The sequence below is a fragment of the Schistocerca americana genome, chromosome 7 (assembly GCF_021461395.2).
Source record: "Schistocerca americana isolate TAMUIC-IGC-003095 chromosome 7, iqSchAmer2.1, whole genome shotgun sequence".
NCBI classification, from domain to species: Eukaryota; Metazoa; Arthropoda; class Insecta; order Orthoptera; family Acrididae; genus Schistocerca; species Schistocerca americana.
In genome coordinates this window covers 132,462,723-132,483,599 of record NC_060125.1, presented here as the reverse complement: position 1 = coordinate 132,483,599, position 20,877 = coordinate 132,462,723, and the positions used below count along the sequence as shown (strand labels likewise).

General features: G+C 38.2%; 1 protein-coding gene across 1 annotated transcript in view; it reads right to left on the bottom strand.

Moving 5' to 3' along the window:
• Positions 1–20,877, bottom strand: part of LOC124622788 (1-phosphatidylinositol 4,5-bisphosphate phosphodiesterase-like) — a 493,523-nt gene that overhangs the window by 383,194 nt on the left and 89,452 nt on the right. The window contains exons 2-3 of the mRNA XM_047148581.1: positions 19,654–19,713; positions 8,894–9,031 (exon numbers count right to left, since the gene is read on the bottom strand). Of these exons, the coding sequence (XP_047004537.1) occupies positions 8,894–9,031; positions 19,654–19,713 (198 nt within the window). The remainder of the gene's footprint in view (positions 1–8,893; positions 9,032–19,653; positions 19,714–20,877) is intronic.

The window sequence follows — 20,877 nt, the reverse complement described above, 5'->3', positions numbered from 1 at the left end:
AACATAAACAAAAACAGAGTTATTTTGCTGTTAAGTGATGCTGCTCCCTACACGCTGAAGGCTATATTTTTCCTGTATGTATCAGAGATGCACAAGCAGCATTTGAATGCAAAAATATGCAATAGGATTTAATTAACATTAAGACAAACTTCTCAAAATTGCCCTGTACAATAACAAAATCAGAAGCCACTGTCTGCTACCAGTAGACTCAATGTCAATTGCTGAAGAATTCCAGACATTCACCTACAACTACATGGATACTCTTCGAATCACACTTAAGTGCCTGGCAGAGGGGTCATCGAACCACCTTCACAATAATTCTCTGTTATTTCACTCTCCAACAGTACACAGGAAAAATGAAGACCTCTATCTTTCCGTGCCGGCTTTGATTTCCCTATTTTATTATGATGATCATTTCTCCCTATGTAGGTCATCCTAAACATAATATTTTCACATAAGGAGGAGAAAGTTGGTGATTTCCTGCTGCAAAAGGCTTTGTTTTCATGATGTCAACCCCAAATCCTGTATCATTTCCATGACACTCTCTCCCCTATTTCTCAATAACACAAAACGTGTTACACTTCTTTGAACTTCCTCAATGTTCTCCGTTAATCCTATATTATAAGATTCCACACTGCACAACAGTATTCCTAAACAGGATGGACGAACATAGAGCAGGCAGTCTCTTTACTGGGTCTGTTGCACCTTCCGAGTGTTCTGCCAATAAAATGCTGTCTTTGGTTCGCCTTCCCCACAACATTTTCTGTGTGATCTTTCCAATTTAAGTTGATCAGAATTGTAATTTCTAGATATATAGTTGAATTTATGGCCTTTAGATTTGTCTGATTTATCGTGTAACCAAATTTTAATGGATCCCTTTTAGAACTCTTGTGGATGATCTCACTCTTTTCATTATTTAGGGTTAATTGCCTATTTTCCCACCATACAGATAACTTTTGTAACTTTTTTGCAATTTATTTTGATTTTCTGAGGACTTTACTAGACAACAAGTGACAGTATCATCTGTAAACAACCTAAGACAGCTGCTCAGAATGTCTCCTAAAATTGTTGATATAGACAAGGAACAGCAGAGAGCCTATAACACTACCTTGGGGAATGCCAGAAATCACTTCTGTTTTTCTCGATGACTTTCCATCAATGACCTTCCATCAACTACTATGAACTATGGCCTCTCTGACGGGATATCATGAATGCAATCGCATAACTGAGATGATATTTCATAAGTATGCAGTTTATTTAGAAGCTTCTTGTGAAGTATGGTGTCAAAAGCCTTTTCTGGAAATCTAGAAAAACAGAATCAATTTGAAATCCCTAGTCAATGACACTCAACATTTCATGTAAATAAAGAGCTAGCTGTGTTTCACAAGAATGATGTTTTCTAAATCCATGCTGACTGTGTGTCAATAGATGATTCTCTTTGAGATAATTCTTAATGTTCAAACATATATGATCCAAAATCCAGCCGCATATCAATGTTAATGATATGGGACCGTAATTAGTGGATTACCCCTATTACCTTTCTTGACTGTTGGTGTGAACTATGCAGCTTTCCAGTCTTTCGGTATGGGTCTTTTGTTGAGCGAGTGGTTGTATGTGATTGTTAAGTACAGAGCTATTGCATCAGCATACTCTGAAAGGAACCTAATTGGTATAAAATATGGACTGGAAGACTTGCTTTTATTAAATGATTTGAGTTGCTTTGCTGCTCTGAGGATATCTACTTCTAAGTTGGCAGATGTTCTTGATTCCAATTCTGGAATATTTACTTCGTCTTCTTTGCTGAAGAAATTTCAGAAGGCCATGTAGAGTAATTCTGCTTTAGCAGCTCTGTCATCAATAGTTTTTCCACTGCTATACTGCAGGGAAAGCACTGATTGCATTTTGCTGCTAGCATATTGTACATACAACCAGAATCTCTTTGGATTTTCAGGCTGCTTTCGTGACAAAGTTTCATTATGGAAACTACTACAAGCATCTCACACTGAAGTCCACACTAAATTTCGAGCTTCAGCAAAATATTGCCAATCTTAGGGATTTTGCATTTGTTTAAATTTGGCATGCTTTTTTTTCTTTTTTTTTTTTTTTTTTTTTTTTTTTTTTTTTTTTTTTTTTCTGCAGCAGTGTTCTGGCCTGTTTTGTGTGCCATGGGGCGTCATCTCTGTCTTTTCTTCTTCTTCTTTCGATTTCGGCCATCTTTGGACCACGTTCAACAATTCACTTGCCCGGCTTTTTGATCTTTTTTTCTCTCTTCCCAATATTTCCTCATCATTTTCGAGTGGTTCCTCCTCCGCTCTTCCGACCATTTCCTGTTATTATTCTTTAGTTTCGTTTCTTCTGGAAAACACTTAATTTTGTTCACTATTTGTCTAAACTTTTCCCTGTCCCTGATTGACTCACGGGTGACATTAAAATAGGCCAAATCCTTTTTCACCATCTGTATCCATTTATTGTTGGTTTTTTCGTTCCTGTTACTATGTTCAAACACTTTTCTTGTTAGTCTGTTTCCATCCATCCTCGACAGGTGACCATAAAACGTTAGTCTGCGTTTACGCATTGCCTCACTCACTTTCTCAATAGTTTTGTATATTTCCTTATTACTCTTTAGCTTGTACTCTTCTCCAATCTTTCTCGGTCCTAATATTTTTCTCAAAATTTTCCTTTCTTTCTTTTCCATGTTTTCTATTTCCCCCTTTTTGTTAAGAGTTAGGCACTCCGATGCATACAGGCATTCTGGTCTAATGACAGTTTTATAATGTCTTAATTTAGCTTGAATCGAAATGTTTTTTTTGTTATATATGTCTTTGGTTTTTTGAAAAGCAAATTCCATTTTCCTTGCTCTCGCCTGGTTTGCACTCTTGTCTAAACCATTCACTTGAATTATTTCACCTAAATACTTAAATTTTTCTACTCTCTTAATATTGCCGTATTTAGTAATAAGATTTTTCTTGTTATTTCTATGATTAGACATATACACGGTTTTTTCAAATGAAATCTGCAGTCCAGCTCTGGCCGAAACTTCTTGTAGTTTCTCCAGGTAGTTCTGAGCTATTTCTTCGTTTTCTGTAATTATTGCCAGATCGTCTGCAAAAGCTAAACAGTCCACTTCTATTTTTTCTTTTTTTGTTCCAATTCTGATGTCATTCTTGGTGCCTTTGAGTTCTTCTTTCCATATTCTCAATATCTTTTCCAGTACGCAGTTGAAGAGGATTAGGGATAAACCATCACCTTGTCTAACACCTGTTTTAATTTCGAACTTCCTTGAAATTTCACCCATAAATTTAACTTTGGCCTTACTGTTTGTTAGCGTCTGTTTGATAATTTGAATTGTTTTCGTATCGACCCCAAATTCTTCCAATACTTTCAGTAATGTTTCTCTATCTACCGAGTCGTATGCTTTTTTGAAATCTACAAATACTATTGCAAATCTCTGGCCTCTTGAGATTCTGTAACGAATTAGTGTTTTCAGGTTAAATATTTGTTCAACACAGGATCTACCTTGTCTAAAACCTGCTTGATATTCACCTATTTTTTTATCCAGAACTGGCTCCACGATTTGAAGTAATTTCCTTGACAAAATTTTGTATCCTACTGGTAGTAGCGAGATCCCTCTATAATTATTAACATTCATCTTATCCCCCTTTTTGTGTAGTGGGTGTATCAGGGCACACTGCCAGTCTTCAGGAATTCTTTCTTCGTCCCAGATCTTCTTAAACATATGTTCCAAAACTTGTGGGAGGTTGGTATCCATTATTTTTAGGATTTCTGGTACTATGGAGTCTTCACCTGGGGCTTTATTGTTTTTTAGACTGTGTATTATGTGTTTTATTTCTTCAGCGTCTGGAGGTTTTGACTCGATATTAGTATTTCGGTGGTTTTCAAAACTCATTTTATCTTTGGGTGGTTCACAATTTAGTAGATTCTCGAAATATTTTGCTAATATTTCACAATTAGTCTTGTTTGTCAAACCTAGCTTGTTCTCTTCATCTTTAAAACATAAATTTGGGGATTGGTATTTGGTTAGCTGTTTTCTAAAAGTTTTGTAGAAATCTCTAGAATTATTTCTTTTAAAGTCTTCCTCAATCTGTTCTAGGTTATCCTGAAATTGTCTTCTTTTTTTATTATGGAAAAGCTTAGCTGTTTCTCTTCTCTGGATTTTAAAATTGTCAAGATCTTGAGGATCTTTTGTGGAGTTCCATTTCTGCCACAATTTCTGTCTCTTCTCCAGGTTCTCATCACATTCATTGTCCCACCATGGATGTCTTCTTACTCTTTTCACGAGACAATTTTCTTTTGCTATTTCAACTATTTCGTTTTTGATCTCCTCCCATCCCGCTTCCTTATTTATTGTGGATATGCCATCGCTATCTTTGTGCAATGCTCTTTGAAACTGTTGTTTAATTTCTTCATTTTTTAACGTTTCTGTGTTATATTTTGGAATTTTGTAAAAGGTTTTCTTCTCTTTTCGAAATGGGAGTGGTCTGAATTTAATCGTAGTCAAATAGTGGTCTGAATCAACATCAAGGCTTTTCAGCACTTTAGTGTTTTGAATTTCTTCTTGACAATGAAGTGAGATAGCCACATGGTCAATTTGGAATTCTCCGAGAAGTGGATTTGGTGATCTCCATGTTTTAGTTTTTCGGCTCAGCTTTTTGAAATGTGTTGTCATTATTTTCAAGTTGAAATGCCTACATACCTCTATAAGCCTTTCTCCATTTTTTGAAGTTCTTTTGTGACCTGGGAAGAGGCCTACTGTTCCATGGTATTTTTTCTCCCTTCCTATTTGTGCGTTAAAATCGCCTACTAACATTTTTATGTTCTTCTTTGAGCATCTATCCAGTTCCATTTCAAGTATCTCCCAAAATTCTTCAACTTTCTCCAGGTTATTTTTGTTGTCCTGGTTTATGGGTGCATGGCAGTTGATTATAGAGTATCCTTTGTTTTTACATTTAATCTCAAGAATGGATAGTCTCTCAGAACTCGAGTAGAAGTTAGTAACTGAATCTAAAATTGAGTGATGTACCAGAAATGCTGTTCCCAGGTATGGCATTTGTTTCATTAAGATTTTACCTGGTTTTCCTTTAAATAAACGATAGTTTTCAAAATCTAAAGCAGTTTCATCTAAAAACCTTGTTTCTTGTAATGCACATATTAAAATTTTGTTAATTTATTTGGTATAAATTTCTCAGTTGCTGTTGCTATTTTTTTGAATTCAAGCCACATCTGGTCCACTCTTACATTGTTAATTTGAAAGGAGCAGAGACTGTCTCTCAGGGAGGTGTGAAGTGAATTTTTATCTGCTTCTTTTTGAACAGATATATTTTTTATTTATTTTTGGTGGATTTGGGAGTTAAAGCATTCAGTCTCGCAACAACAACCATGTTCACTAGCCCCTGTATCTGTTTTGATGCATATTATCATCTCAGGATTCTTATATAAGAGGTCAAGTATGTTTTCGCAACCATTTACTACTCCAGTGAGCTCATGAACTAACTGCTCAAAATACTTTTCAGAGAACGCATTTAGCGCGATTTTGGATGATGTTTTATGTGTACTTCCTGATTTAAACATGTATTTCCACCAATTTATTCAGGATAAATTGATGTCACCACCAATTATAATTGCACGAGTGGGGTACGTGTTTAAAAACAGGCTCATGTTTTCTTTGAACCTTGCAGCATTTGTATCATCTGAGTTGAGAGGTCAGTAAAAGAATCAAATTACTATTTTATTCTGGTAGCCAAGAATGACCTGCACCCATACTAACTCTCAGGAGCTATCTATTTCAATTTCACTACAAGATAAACTACTGATAACAGCAACAAACATGCCACATGTATTAATCCTATCCTTTCTAAACTCCATTAGCTCTTTCATAAATATTTCAGCTGAACTTACCTCCGGCTTTAGCCAGCTTTCAGTGCCTCAAACAATTTAAGTATCAGTGCCAGCTACGACAATTTACAACTGTTATACAGATTGCTCCTAGACCTATGATCTTCTTGTGTTCAACCTTCACCCTTTGAGAATGAAGCCCCTTTTTTGTTTCCCTGAGACCCTCCAACCTGAAAAACCAGACAGTCCATGCCACACAGCCACACTACCCATGTAGTCACCTCTTGCATGTAATAACTCCTGACCTATTTACTGGAACCTGAAACCCCACCATCTTACAGTGAAAGTCAAGGAATCTGCAGCCTATATCGTCGCAGAACCATCTGAGCCTCTGATTCAGATCTTCCACTTGGCTCTATACCAGAGGTCCGCAATCGGTCCTGTCAACTATGCTTCAAATGGTGAGCTCTGGGTTTCATCTCGCAAACAAGCTGACATCCTTTACCACTTCTGGTAGACACTCAAAACCAGAGATAATCTCACCCAATTCAAAGTGACACTGATGTGAGCCACCACCTGCAGTTGACTGCTCTCCCGTGCTCTTCACGGCATCAAGAAAAACCCATTCCACATTTGGAATGACTCCAACCAGTATGCAACAGAGTGCACATTGGCTTTCTTCTCCTTCTTGGCAGCCATGTTCCTAAGGGGGACCCATAACACACTTAACATTGAAACTGCCAACTTCCAATGACCCCACCCTCTACGACAGCCTGGATATTGCAGGCTGAGTGGTTTCCTCTGACACAAGACAAAGACAAGCGATTGCGTCTGGCTGAGGGACAGTGTCTGCCACAGACAGCATCTAGAACCTGTTTGTCAGACTAACCCAGGACGCCTTACGTTCAGCCGCCCGGCAAGTCTTTCACAGCCTGCCACTCCCCGAGGCGACCTCCAACTCGAGCACAGGTGAGGGGTCAACCTCAGTGCAAGCAGTAACTGGGATGAGTAACTGGACGGCTACTGGTGCAGGCCAATTGGCAGACTCTGGATCGTGCTGGACAGCCATTGAACTCCCATGGCTGGCCCACACCAATGATGCCCATCCACTGCAGCCTCAGGCTTTGTAACTGAAGCCAGAATAGCCTGGGGATGAGAGCTCACACCTGCACACAGCAATCACAGTCCCTATCCATGCTAAAGATGGAAATATGGTGGAAAACTACACTACACAGACAAACACAGGACTATCGACATGCACTGTGGAACACTGATGAAAATGCAATAAACGTGTTTAAATCATTCGCTCCTGATTACGAACTTGTAATATGTCACAAAATCAGTTTACTTTCTGACACAAACAAAAACGTGAGAACTATGTCCATTAAAGATCAAAGTAATATGCAGAAATTAAAAAAAACTGAACTACCAAAGCACAAAGATGAACAATATAATTTGCTTCTAGTTAGGAACTTGTAAAATGTCAAAAAATCTGGTACTTCCGTGTAGCTGGCATTTATTGACAGGCAGCTACTGTCCGACTGACTGACTGACTAATGCCACTGAGTAATCATTAGTCATGTCCATGAGAAAGTGGGAATAGATACGAAGAACAAATGGGACAGCATCATAAACAACAACCCAGACAATAGATTCTTTTGTTCAGTGAAGAAGGTATTTTGTGGGGAAAGAATGAAAGAAGAATTTGACCTGATACTGTCACAAATATGTCCATTCAAATTTGTGATGTAGGAAGGTCATTTCTGCTTACAAAAATATTTTGACTGATACCACCACAGAAAAAATTTTGAAATGTTTCTAAGTTGATAACTGTGCAAAAAGGGAAGTGAATTAATAAATTGGCAACAAAAATGATAGTGCATGTTTTAATGTAGTTTTCGCTTGATCATGCACATACGGTTGTTCGATAGTACATGAATGCACGCATATTTTGGGATTTTATAGTGCACGGAATACTCATCTTTCTACTGAGTGGGGTCTGACACAGTGTTCTGCGTACATACGCAAGGCAGCAGCATTTTGAACCTCCTGGAGGAGTGCTAAAATGATGTGTGCACACGGAGGCAGATTGTGCAGCTTCTGGCAGCCCTACGCAGGACAAATAGTTTGCACTGTCACTGAGAATTGTGTCAAGCACACATATCACATGAGAGAGGAGGAGGCTGAGAAGTCACATGTGACTGAATAGTCAAGAGAACAGACACAAAATACAGTGTGAAACAATGAGGATGTTGTACCATGAATCTTCATATGGGAACTTGATCACAAAGGTAAGAGCCAATATCAGAATAATCTGCAACAGTTTTAATTGAGATCAGGGGTACACCCACATTAAGACATGGGACAAGCTTTGGTCCTTGAGCACAGCATACATGGATGATTGATATTTGCAGGGAAGTAGCAGCGGCCATTTCAAATTAGGTACCACAAGATAGCACTGTGCTCCACAAGTGACAGTTGCCACAGGCTGCCTGACTCAAAATCTTGTGTTATTTCAGCCACCATCTGCAGGGTTCCAGATGGTGCTGCCTTGCCTGTATAAGTGCAATACTGAGCCAGCCCCAGCAGCCAGTAGCTTCACTCACACAGCTAGAACATGCAAGTAATATTCAGAATATACCAACAGATATGAAAGAATGTGATGACATATTGGTTGAAGAGAGAAGGTCATTACTTCAAAATACGATCAAGACAGAAACAAATGGAAATCTGGAATCAAATTCTACACCTGTAGCAGAAACATTGGGAAGATGCCCTAACACCAACAGGAATTTATGTCTTCTTCCTTGACACAAAACTGTCAAATATTCATGAGACTGGAGCTTCAATAATACTGGATGTCATTATTTTGAACCATTTTGTACTTTCACTGATTTCGTTCCCACTGACTCTATCCATTTCATTTCAGTAAATTTAGCTCAACTGATTCAGAGAAAAATTGAGAGAATTTGTCTCTAAATTTTTTGTCATACTAGGTAAATGGATAAAACTAATAACAAAACTGTTAAGAATTACTTACCTTGGCGGTGTCAGTATCTGGACATATTACATGCTGGTAGTTTATGTTGACATAATCTGTACCACTGCATATAGTTAGTGACTTTTCTTCCACATCATCACCATGTTTTCCACGTAATTGTGACAGCAGTTTCTGATCCTTTGAGACAGAAAAGGGACATACGTGTCAATCTAAATTCAAAATGAGACACGTAATTGTTTCACAATGTCGTATTATACATGTTGCAACATGATATGGAAAGAAAATCTACAACTGTAAACAACAGCCCCTGCAATTGAGAACAGCTGTGTGAATCTCTGACCCTACAAATATACACCAATCACCCAAAAAATTATGACTACTGCCCATTATGAGATTGAATGCAGCCTGGAGGCATTGTAGGCATGTGGCACAGTAAGAAAAGCATATAAGTGGAGTGGAGCTGAATGGGAAAACATATCAGCAACAATACAGGCCTCAAATGGGGAAATCCATTGACAAAAAGATAGATTGCTATGATGTGGCACCTGGAAGTGAGCATACTGGAAACAGCAAAGGTGGTTGGCTCTTCACATCCTATTGTTGTGAGCATTATAGAAAGTGGTTGAAGGGAGGGGGACCCACAAGTAGGTGACAAGAAACTGGACATCAACACATCATCAAATAATGTGGACATCAAAGGCTTTCTCACTCTGTAAAGCAGATTATGTGGCGATCTGTGGCAGATCTGATGACAGCATACAATGCTAGTGCAGGCACAAGCGTTTTGAAGTACACAATGCAGTATACACTGTTGAACATGGGGCTTTGCAGCAGACTACCTCTAAGCATTCCCATGTTAACCAACTGACATTGTTATTTATGACTGCAGTGGACATGTGGGCATGGATGCTGTACTGTGGATTAATGTAGGCTGGTTGGATGAATTACATATTTTGTTACTCCAGGTCAATGGCATGTCTGGATGTACTCCAGTGGAGGCAGTGTAATGTGTTGGGGGAACATTCATCTGTGCTTGTGTGAGACCTGCTGCAGACCATTTGCATCTCTTCTTGCTTGATTTAATCTCTCTCTCTCTCTCTCTCTTTTAACGAGACAAGGACAAAGGATAGCTTGGCACACTCCACAGAAAACATTGTCCAAGTTCTCTAAACCCACTACTCCCAGTATTCTACAAGGGTCATGGTCATCCAGAAATTGAGTTTCACTGGGTATTTTGTCTCTAAAAAAAAAAAAAAAAAAACCAGTTACATGGAAAACTTTACTGACAATAAATACTGCAATGACTGAATTATTCTTCACCATAATGTTTGTATTCCTGTGTCGTATAAATCTGGCTCGTGGGAATGGAACCAGTGTGCGACAGTTGTATTCAGTTTTTGTCATTATGAAAGTGGTGTCCAGAGGACAGGAATTTCTTGAGGTGCAAGGAAAGACAGAAATTGCTGGGAGCAACATCAGAATTGTACAACCAATGATCAAACAGCTCTCAGCTAAACTCTTTTAAAACTGTTGTTGTCCAGAGTACAATGGGCAATGCAGATCTCATTGCCCATGAGGATCCTGTTGAGAAACTTGTCACTGTCATCATGGTACTGTTGCAAAAAATGTCAATGCTGCTCCTAAGCAATTCATTTTGTATTCGGTATCATGTTTTTCAGCATCTATCCAGCAAACACCTTGAGCAAAAGATGCTTAGCAACTATTCATACCACAGTAATTGCAGTATCTGTGGAAAATGGCTGCTGATATCCATAACCACGGAGCAAATGTTCTCCATCACGCACTGCTGCACCAACTTCACAAGTCGTCACTGATGAGGCGTATTTGTCTATGGCCCTCTTTGATAGGGACAGTCATAGACCTACAGAAAATTGCCTACACAAATTATGCACAATCTGTTTGCTTGTAACCTTCAGCCGATACACCTGACACAGCTAATGTTGAATTTTGACTGGCACTAATGCTTTGAACATTGAGAATCTCTGTCACAGACTAAATCTAGCAATTGGCAGAAGAAAGAATAATAACTGCCATTTTCAACTACTACTGCAGCACTACTGACATAAGTCAAGACTTGTACGAAACAAGAACGCACATTGTTTGGTAGCCAAGGAAAGCATATAGATGAGAGTTCATATCATTTTGTAGAGGCTCTGTGGGTATCAGACCAAATGTCCCTTCACCTTCCTCTGCTGCCTGCCTACACATTATGCTCAACCCTGGGCAGTAATAATATAAATAATAATAATAATTAAACAATCAGAGGAAAACAAAATCTTAAGACAGCCACCAGAACAAGCACAAATGGAACTCGAAGTGACACACATGTTAGATATAGAAAAAAAATTTCAGCTGACATATATAGAATACAAAGACACAAATACAGACATTAGACCATTCTTGCATAGACCGCCAAATAACCCACAAGTTGAAACAACAATTAAAACTATCAACACAATCATACACAACAAAATAAATGAAAACACAACTATGGAAGAGTTACAACTACTGGTTTATATAGGAGCACTCACTACACTAAATATACACACTAGGCAGAGATCAGAACCAACCAACACACAGAAGAAACCCACAAAACCAGCATGGCAACACAGGCTACAGATAAGAATAGAAAAACTGAGAAAAGACATCGGGCGGCTAACACAATTTATAAGAAATGAAATGTCAGAAAAAAAAACGAAAAAGGTTAGGTAAAATCTCACAACAAGAAGCGATAGAGCAATTACATGAAAAGAAGCAGAAATTACAAGCATTGGCCAAACGACTTAGAAGATACAAAAAAAGTGAAAATAGAAGGAAACAAAACCAAACATTCAACACAAACCAAAAGAAATTTTACCAGACAATAGATAACACACACATTAAAACAGACAATCCACCAGACATAACAGACATGGAACACTTCTGGAGCAACATATGGTCAAACCCGGTACAACATAACAGGCATACCCGGTGGATACAAGCAGAACAGACACATACAAGATGATACCACAAATGCCTCAAGTGATAATTTTGCAACATGAAGTCACCCAAGCAATTAGTTCTACTCACAATTGGAAAGCCCCTGGAAAAGATAAAATACCAAATTTCTGGCTAAAGAAGTTCACCTCAACAAATTCACATCTAACTAAATTGTGTCTGTATATGTGCGGATGGATATGTGTGTGTGTGCGAGTGTACACCCATCCTTTTTTCCCCCTAAGGTAAGTCTTTCCGCTCCCGGGATTGGAATGACTCCTTACCCTCTCCCTTAAAACCCACATCCTTTCGTCTTTCCCTCTCCTTACCTCTTTCCTGAGAGGCAACAGTTTGTTGCGAAAGCTTGAATTTTGTGTGTATGTTTGTGTTTGTTTATGTGTCTGTTGACCTGCCAGCACTTTCATTTAGTAAGTCACATCATCTTTGTTTTTAGATAAATTATTTAACAGTTACATTGCAGACCCATACACATTCCCTGATACACTTACACATGGAATAACTTATCTGAAACCCAAAGATCAAGCAGACACGGCAAACCCAGCTAAATATCGCCCCATAACATGCCTACCAACAATATATAAAATATTAACTTCAGTCATTACACAGAAATTAATGACACATACAACACAGAACAAAATTATGAATGAAGAACAAAAAGGCTGTTGCAAAGGAGTACACGGATGTAAAGAGCAACTGATAATAGATGCAGAGGTGACATATCAAGCTAAAACTAAACAAAGGTCACTACACTATGCATACATTGATTACCAAAAAGCTTTTGATAGTGTACCCCACTCATGGTTACTACAAATATTGGAAATATACAAAGTAGATCCTAAATTGATGCAATTCCTAAACATAGTAATGAAAAATTGGAAAACCACACTTAATATTCAAACAAATTCAAATAATATCACATCACAGCCAATACAGATTAAGCGTGGAATATACCAAGGGGACTCATTAAGTCCTTTCTGGTTCTGCCTTGCTCTGAACCCACTATACAATATGCTAAATAATACAAATTATGGATACAATATTACTGGAACATACCCACACAAAATCACACATTTGCTATACATGAATGATCTAAAACTACTGGCAGCAACAAATCAACAACTCAACCAATTACTAAAGATAACAGAAGTATTCAGCAATGATATAAATATGGCTTTTGGAACAGACAAATGTAAGAAAAATAGCACTGTCAAGGGAAAACACACTAAACAAGAAGATTACATATTGGATAACCACAGCGACTGCATAGAAGCTATGGAAAAAACAGATGCCTATAAATATCTGGGATACAGACAAAAAAATAGGAATAGATCATACAAATATTAAAGAAGAACTAAAAGAAAAATATAGACAAAGACTAGCAAAAATACTGAAAACAGAATTGACAGCAAGAAACAAGACAAAAGCTATAAATACCTATGCTATACCAATATTGACCTACTCATTTGGAGTAGTGAAATGGAGTAACACAGACCTAGAAGCACTCAATACACTTACACGATCACAATGCCACAAATATAGAATACATCACATACAAACAGCAACAGAAAGATTCACATTAAGCAGAAAGGAAGGAGGAAGGGGATTTATCGACATAAAAAACCTACATTATGGACAGGTAGACAATTTAAAAAAATTCTTTCTAGAACGAGCAGAAACTAGCAAAATACACAAAGCAATCATTCATATAAATACATCGGCTACACCACTGCAATTTCATAATCACTTCTACAACCCTTTAGATAACATAGCATCAACAGATATGAAGAAAGTAAATTGGAATGCATGGCAAGCACCCGTATCATCTAACACAGCCACACATCGATCAAGACGCATCCAACACATGGCTAAGAAAAGGCAATATATACAGTGGGATGGAAGGATTCATGATTGCAATACAGGATCAAACAATAAACACCAGATATTACAGCAAGCATATTATTAAAGATCCCAATACCACAACAGATAAATGCAGACTTTGCAAACAACAAATAGAAACAGTAGATCACATCACAAGCGGATGTACAATACTAGCAAATAAAGAATACCCCAGAGGACATGACAATGTAGCAAAAATAATACATCAACAGCTTGCCTTACAACATAAACTTATAAAACAACACGTTCCCACATACAAGTATGCACCACAAAATGTACTGGAGAATGATGAATACAAATTATACTGGAACAGAACCATTATAACAGATAAAACAACACCACACAACAAACCTGACATCATACTCACCAATAAAAAGAAGAAATTAACACAACTAATCGAAATATCCATACCCAATACAGCAAATATACAAAAGAAAACAGGAGAAAAAATTGAAAAATACATCCAACTGGCTGAGGAAGTCAAGGGCAAGTGGCATCAGGATAAAGTTGACATTATACCAATTATACTATCAACTACAGGAGTCATACCACACAATATCCACCAGTACATCAATGCTATACAGCTACATCCAAACTTACATATACAACTACAGAAATCCTGCTTGTGTATGTATATGTGTGGATGGATATGTGTGTGTGTGCGCGAGTGTATACCTGTCCTTTTTTCCCCCTAAGGTAAGTCCTTCCACTCCTGGGATTGGAATGACTCCTTACCCTCTCCCTTAAAACCCACATCCTTTCATCTTTCCCTCTCCTTCCCTCTTTCCTGACGAAACAACCGGGGGTTGCGAAAGATCGAAATTGTGTGTGTGTGTTTTTTTATTGTGCCTATCTACCAGCGCTTTCCCATTTGGAAATCCGTAATTATTGATACATGTTCAATTACCCGAAAGTTCCTAAATGCAATATAACATATACCGTACAGTTAAAAGGAAGTCACGCTTGATCAAGGTCCGCGTCACTTTCCATTTCTGACCAGACATAACATCTGAGAAAAGAAAGAAATAATAATAATAATTCTTGCAATTACTAAAAAGATGATTATTACTAATCTATTACCAGAAGTGAAAAGGTTTATTTATTACCAACATGCATTTTGTTATATTCACTAACAACATAAGCAGTGGTTGCATTTTACATCTGATTTTGCTTATATCCAGAAGTGTCATCTGCATACATATTTCCAAGTACTCTGCTGGTGTCTGTGACCTAGTATCACTTTGACTTGCAGCACTAAACATTTCTCAAGGTAAAAAACAATTAATAATTGCACCACTGTCATTTCTTTATATTTTTCTGATTAAATATATGTCTGTTTTTACATAGGTCTGTATCTATATATATGTGTGTGTGTAGTCAGAAGTACACAAACATATCTAATCATCTTTCCCTGAGGAAATGTATCTAAGGGGGCAAGTGAAATTTATATTAAACTTCCTGGCAGATTAAAATAGTGTGCTGGACCGAGACTAGAACTGGAGACCTTTCCCTTTCACGGGCAAGTGCTCTACCAACTGAACTACCCAAGCACGACTCACGACCCGGCCTCACAGCTTTAATTCTGCCAGTATCTCATCTCCTACCTTCCAAACTTCACAGAAGCTCTTCTGCAAACCTTCCTTTCACGAGTGCTACTTATGCAAGGTTCGCAGAAGAGCTTCTGTGAAGTTTGGAAGGTAGGAGATGAGGTACTGGCGGAATTAAAGCTGTGAGAATGGGTCATGAGTCATGCTTGGGTAGCTCAGTCGGTAGACCACTTGCCTGTGAAAGGCAAAGGTCCAGAGTTTGAGTCTCGGTCCAGTACACTGTTTTAATCTGCCAAGAAGTTTCATATCAGCACACACTCCGCTGCAGAGTGAAAATCTCATTCTGAAATTTATATTAGGCAAAAAGCACCAATACTTCTTCATAAAGTTTGATTTAACCATTTACTCTTCAGCATTCTTTAGTAACACCATAGTTCACAAGCTTCATTTCTCCTCTTGTCTGTGCTGTTTATTACTCACAAAAGGCTACAATCCAGACTTTCAGAAAATATGTCATAAGAGTTTACATTATATTTGGTGTAAACAAATTTAATTTGTTTCAGAAACACTTTTCTTGCAACTGCCAGTCTGCATTTTATATCCTCTTTACTCTGGTCATCCTTGTTTATTTTGCTACCCAAACAGCAAAACATGTTAATTACTTTTAATGTCTCATTTTCTAATGTTATTCCCTCAGCATCTTCTAATATAATTTGGACTACACTCCATCAACCTTGTTTCACTTCTGTAGATGTTCAACATAAAACATATTTTCAAGACACTATCCATTCCATTCAACTCACCATCAAAAAATTCTGGCAGCCCTGAAAAGATACAACATTCTGGATTAGTTTGTATGCCAGATCTAATTACTGACTCTGGCTCTGTCTATGAAGCCCATTAAATTGGATCAATTTTTACAGATATCTGAACCTTTCCACGTGCTTATCTTTCCGTTGCATTGTTGCTAAACATAATTCTCTGATGTTTATGTTATGTGGAGTCAGTCTTTTCATAAGGCACTTTCAGGCCATTTTTTCTCAGCAAAGCTATGCAAATTGTCCAGCAGATTTTAAAATCTTAATTTTCAACTAATAGCACAATATCATCAGTAAGGGCTAAAACCTTAGCATCTAGGTCCTTCCTTTCTATCAAAGGTGTATCCCTCTCAATCCCTCGACTTCCAGAGCTGTTTCCCAGATTGTTGCACCATTCTCCAAGACAATACAGAAGAGGACTAGGACAGCTCATCCAATTGTCTGATCATTGTGTTACAGACTACTATGAGTAACCTTACCACTGAGATGGTGTTTGTCAGGATCTGTTGAATGATTTTTGTTTCACTGTCAAATACCAAATCCTCCAAGATGCTGAATAATGTTTGCTAGTCAGTTAAATCACATATCTCTTTGAAGACACCAAGAATGAGAACAGTTTTCTAACTTCTTAATGCTCATGTGATTAAATGCATTTAAGGTTACATAGCTGTTTCATACAGATTTTCTCCTTGCTGAAGACAACTCAGTTTCTTCCATGAGTTAGTAATACAGCTTAATAGTACACTAGAAATATATATCATGAAAAATATCAATAAGTCATCCAAAAACAAGGGTTAGTAGTATATTAGCAAAATAATCATGAAGGACTGAAAAAGAGTGGCCAATGTGAAAATTATAGAGCAGGTAAAGTTGTTTAAAAATTTATGTACGAGGGCAGTTCAATAAGTAACGCAACACATTTTTTTTCTGAAACAGGGGTTGTTTTATTCAGCATTGAAATACACCAGGTTATTCCCCAATCTTTTAGCTACACAACACTATTTTTCAACATAATCTCCATTCAATGCCACGGCCTTATGCCACCTTGAAATGAGGGCCTGTATGCCTGCACGGTACCATTCCACTGGTCGATGTCGGAGCCAACGTCGTACTGCATCAATAACTTCTTCATCATCCGCGTAGTGCCTCCCACGGATTGCGTCCTTCATTGGGCCAAACATATGGAAATCCGACGGTGCGAGATCGGGGCTGTAGGGTGCATGAGGAAGAACAGTCCACTGAAGTTTTGTGAGCTCCTCTCGGGTGCAAAGACTTGTGTGAGGTCTTGCGTTGTCATGAAGAAGGAGAAGTTCGTTCAGATTTTTGTGCCTACGAACACACTGAAGTCGTTTCTTCAATTTCTGAAGAGTAGCACAATACACTTCAGAGTTGATCGTTTGACCATGGGGAAGGACATCGAACAGAATAACCCCTTCAGCATCCCAGAAGACTGTAACCATGACTTTACCAGCTGAGGGTATGGCTTTAAACTTTTTCTTGGTAGGGGAGTGGGTGTGGCGTCACTCCATTGATTGCCGTTTTGTTTCAGGTTCGAAGTGATGAACCCATGTTTCATCGCCTGTAACAATCTTTGACAAGAAATTGTCACCCTCAGCCACATGACGAGCAAGCAATTCCGCACAGATGGTTCTCCTTTGCTCTTTATGGTGTTCGGTTAGACAACGAGGGACCCAGCGGGAACAAACCTTTGAATATCCCAACTGGTGAACAATTGTGACAGCACTACCAACAGAAATGTCAAGTTGAGCACTGAATTGTTTGATGGTGATCCGTCGATCATCTCGAACGAGTGTGTTCGCACGCTCCGCCATTGCAGGAGTCACAGCTGTGCACGGCTGGCCTGCACGCGGGAGATCAGACAGTCTTGCTTGACCTTGCGGCGATGATGACACATGCTTTGCCCAACGACTCACCGTGCTTTTGTCCACTGCCAGATCACCGTAGACATTCTGCAAGCGCCTATGAATATCTGAGATGCCCTGGTTTTCCGCCAAAAGAAACTCGATCACTGCCCGTTGTTTGCAATGCACATCCGTTACAGACGCCATTTTAACAGCTCCGTACAGCGCTGCCACCTGTCGGAAGTCAATGAAACTATACGAGATGAAGCGGGAATGTTTGAAAATATTCCACAAGAAATTTCCGGTTTTTTCAACCAAAATTGGCCGAGAAAAAAAATGTGTTGCATTACTTATTGAACTGCCCTCGTAAAAACATATCTGTAAACAGATTTAATGCCATCACAGAAAACAACATATAGATATGTAAGAAATCAATCTTTGCTTTTGGAAACATGTAAAGAAAATCCTTTACATCTATACTGTTTTACATCAGTCAGACTTGGGTATAAGGCTGGTAAGACAAGATGATAAGAATACTGGAGATGAGTTTGTTACTTTGTATCAATGAAGTGACTCAGAAACAAAGAAATTGTAAGCAATGATACACAAGCACAAAATCTTTTTTATTTCTTTTAGACACAATAGCAGAAAAAGGCATTTAAATACAACCAGTTTCAGCCGTACAATGGCTATTATGAGACCCTGAATCTGGAGCAGCATATGGTGAACACAGAACACTGGCATACAGTCAAATTATATCCAAGCTGAAAGTAAAACTGATAATACAGTTGCAGAAATATAGACCAACCAAAACCAATGTCTACAACGTAAGGAAAAGATAGATTGCTACTCAATGGAAAGATCACATGTTGAGTTGTAGACAGGCACAACAAAAACACTGTTACAAATTAGCTTTCAGCCAAAGCCTTCTTCAGAAAAGGAAACACACACACACACACACACACACACGCACACACACATGCGCGCGAGCACGCGCGTGCGCAAATGCGAAGCAAGCACACCTCATGCACACGTGACTGACATCACCAGCGGCTTAGAATACCGACTTCCAGCTTGAGTTCAGTGATGGTAGTCATGTGTGCGTGAGGTGTGCTTGCTTATGTGAATGACTCTCTCTCTCTCTCTCTCTCTCGCTCTGTGTGTGTGTGTGTGTGTGTGTGTGTGTGTGTGTGTGTGTGTGTGTGTGTGTGTGCTCTTCCTTTTCTGAAGAAGGCTTTGGCCAAAAGCTAACGTGTAAGTGTCTTTTCATTGCGCCTGTCTGCAAGTCAACGGTCTCTCTACAGTGAGTAGCAATCTACCTTTTCCTTATATTGTTGATACTCCAACCTAGAGCTTCCACTGTTCCAAACTCTTGTCTCTCATATCCTCAAAGGACAATCCACTTATTTTTTTTAAATGCAAGAAGCAGTCAATAGGTCCATTAATTTCCAAACAAAATTGCACCTATTTTGAACAGAGAAAGGATAAGAAAAAGTTTTTGTGAAAGCTTAAAATTCCTTTTTAGCAGTAAGAGGCAGCTATTGGTCCCGTTTCACTTAGCTGTAGCCTCTTTAACTATTTGAGTATAAGGCTACTACATACAATTAGAATTTTCAGATTAAACTGTGGTTTCTAAATGTTACTCATGTTTTACAAACCTTTGGAAGGCCACCAGCTCTAATGTCACTAACTTGGGACAATTCTATGATGTTTCCATGCTGCAACAAAAATTGTAAAAAGTAATTCAAAATGTGGTGAAAGCGATTCTGCAAAACAAAGTAGGATTACTATTAAACACAATGAGAATCAAGTCATTTGTCATCACAAGATACACTCCATCTTTTATGCTGAAGCTTTTCATGTTTCAATACATCAGGACAATGTTCAGACTTGGCTAAAGAAATTCTACTAAACATGAACTGCATTATATAAGAGTACACTGTATTTTACACAACTGGCTTAAAACAGTCATAACACAGCTTTTGTCATTGATACATGTGTGATCGCAGTTCTACAGCCCATACCAGACATGGAAAAATAGCAGTTTTTATTGAACAAGACATGTTCAAAAAGTATCTGAACAAGTGGTAATAAAACATACTGAAGTAATTCTGATAGCTGCCACTATTGCTCTCCAGGGGGTAACTTAAAGCCATTCATGAGTACACTAGAGCTCTTTTCCAATAAATAACAAAATGGAAGTGTGAAATGTGTAGAATGTAACAGAGTTCTCTCACTAAAAGTGTGAGCAGTGAGGTCTCATGAAAATATATAATTTGCACAACAAAGTAATGATCTCCATTAAAATGATGTCCACTTCAAGTACAAGCTTGTATCACAAGCTGTGAGTGAAGATAACTACAACACAACATTGCAGTTATGTGGTTTAAGATTCAGTGCCTCCTTGCACAAATACTAAAGCTCAGTATAAATACAAACTACACCACCACCACCACCACCAAAACCACTTGCAAGCTTTTCAATGAGGCAAAAATTTACTTTTTTACTAGCCATCTGTACAGAGAACAATAAAAAAAAATTCCCGGAACATACGTGTAAACGAAGAAAATTACTGTTTATTAGAGACTTTATGATTTTTATTTTGAATTGTTATTTTCCATAACAAGTGGAATGTTACTAATATTGCTTGTTCTAATTACAAGTTCACATCAGGGGTAAGGCCATCCTAAAAGGAAAATATAAACTTCTGTACTACTTTTCTAAATTGACCAATCCCCCCTTATCACCCACAATCACACCAGACTGGAGCAACTGAACCATATCCTTCACCATGGCTTTGATTATCATATATCATCATCACCAGAGCTGCATTCTTGCTATGAAATGTACTTACTAAACAAGATTACGTCTGATAAAAAACG